The following is a 2,097-nucleotide window of genomic DNA, read 5'->3' on the forward strand; positions in this document are numbered from 1 at the left end:
GATATATATCATATGAAATTAAAAACTTGAATGATAACATACTAATGACAGGCACATCCATCTCAAATCCAACATGCTCAAGAAGCTTGAATCCATTTATGTCAGGCATGTTTACATCCCTGATCACTATGTCGAATGCATCTTTCCTCTCTCGAAGCTTCTTCAAACAACATACACATGTGGATTCACATATAACACCAACAAAAATTCCAAAATAGTGAATAACATACTTGATCCTCCAAAATTCAAACACCATGCACATGCACTTGGACAAATCAGAAATTCGGAGAGGGAGATTGAACCATTGAGTGACTGTACCTTGTTCAAATTAAAAAATAATGCGCTGGCGTTGCTCTCTTGGGAGGCCTGCAGCAGCGGCCAAACAGAACGGGCTGGCGACAAGAGGAGATTGACGTGGAAGGGCCGGCGGTGTTGGCTTAGAAGGCCTACAATGACGAAAACTCAAATGCGTGTGGTGCGAGGTGTGCTGCATCAATGCCTGTACCTAGCGGCGATCTGTAGTGGCGACGGGGGCTCGCGGACTCTGGACGGTGTACCAGCAAGGCGAGGATGCGTCATAGCTACGATGGAGGATACGCGACGGAAAGGCGACGAGTGGGAGCTCGGCTGCACGCGAGGAAGGGTGGACAAAGGAACGCGATGATGGTGAAGCAGACGTGCGATGCTGGCTGTCTTCCCTGCGCGAACGGCGAATGAGTCAGCGGCAATGGATGCAAGGAGACTAGAGTAGAAAGAGGGCGGCATGGAGGCTTTGGAGAGAGATTAGGGTTTCTGATTGAAAATGAAAAGAAAAGGTAAATTTTGATTAAATCCTGATTATTCAAATTTTATTTTTTTAAAAAAATATAAAAAAAATAATTAATTATTATTGTTAAAAGTTGGCAGATAGCTTTTTGGTACCCAATACTTTTTCATCTTATTTATACTTGCCATCGCCCTCCTTCTGAGTGAGCATCCACTATGGCAAGTCGTAGCAACATAAGAAAGAATTATTCAAGATTATACCCAACTAAAGAAATCAAGCATTGATGAACAAAAATTGAATTGAGAGACCAGGAGGTGCTAGTCAATGCTAAACGAAAAACGTGAGTTGAAAGTACAAAATGGTCAAAAAAAAATTTTTAAATATAGGTTTTATTTATTTAAGCTGTTGATGGAAATTTGCTTTCAAATGAAATTGAGGAAATACCCTGGTCTGGCCCAGCCCAACAAGGGTCTCGTATCCGACTGCGAACCACCAACCCGCCGGGTCATTCAACCCAAACCCAGAGATGACCCGCGCGCTACTTCACGCTCTGCTAGGGAAACCTAGACAGCTAGCAGAAGCTTCCAAGCAAATGGGCCCAAGCGAAGGAGCTCACCCGAGTTCAGAGTATAAATGGGGAGGGACCTACCCCTCTCCAGAGGTACGTCACCTTTCTACCCTAATTAGCCGCCTTTTTGTATGGACACTAACTTTAGCATTAGAGTGTCCTTACAGGTAGCCCCACCTGCAGACCAATCGAGGACTCAGACGGACGTCTCTCTCTCTCTCAAAGCTCGCGCCCCGGTTCTGATCCCCTTCGCACCCAGTTGCTCCAACCTCGACTCCACCCGAACCACCATTCACCTAAGCAACCGAACATACCCTGTTATATTATTATTAATTATTAACCCCAATATTTCAACGTGTTTATCTGGGGATGGTTCTTAATCAGTTCAAATCACCGTCACTGGTGGTATAAGAACAAATTCTAAATGCTAAAGGCATCTTCATTGAGATGGAAAACGGTAATTGAAATATCACATTTAGTAGTTGATGTACAATTTCTATGCTCACTGTGTTTCTGAAAAATCTTTTTCCTCCTCAAGTGAAGAAAAGAATTACGCAAATCCTCGTGGAAATACACGCATATACTAGGATTTGACTCTTCAAAGTAAGGAGATTTAAGAAAAAAGAAAAGGTAGGCGGACTAATTTCTTTGGAGATAAGGCATACAAGTAAGAATTCAGAGGTAGCAAGGTTAGCTGTTGCTACAGAAGGCTTACTACCGGGGATGCAGTAAATATTGGCTTTTCCAGGGCACCATCTTGGGC

At 43.4% G+C, this 2,097-nt stretch overlaps 1 protein-coding gene across 1 annotated transcript in view; it reads right to left on the minus strand.

The window, feature by feature from the left end:
• Window positions 1,781-2,097, minus strand: part of LOC107615608 (leucine-rich repeat receptor-like protein kinase PXL1) — a 4,136-nt gene continuing 3,819 nt past the window's right edge. Inside the window, exon 3 of the mRNA XM_016317659.2 lies at window positions 1,781-2,094. Within this exon, the coding sequence (XP_016173145.1) occupies window positions 2,035-2,094 (60 nt within the window). The 3' untranslated portion in view covers window positions 1,781-2,034. The remainder of the gene's footprint in view (window positions 2,095-2,097) is intronic.

The sequence above is a fragment of the Arachis ipaensis genome, chromosome B09 (genome assembly GCF_000816755.2).
Source record: "Arachis ipaensis cultivar K30076 chromosome B09, Araip1.1, whole genome shotgun sequence".
NCBI classification, from domain to species: domain Eukaryota; kingdom Viridiplantae; phylum Streptophyta; class Magnoliopsida; order Fabales; family Fabaceae; genus Arachis; species Arachis ipaensis.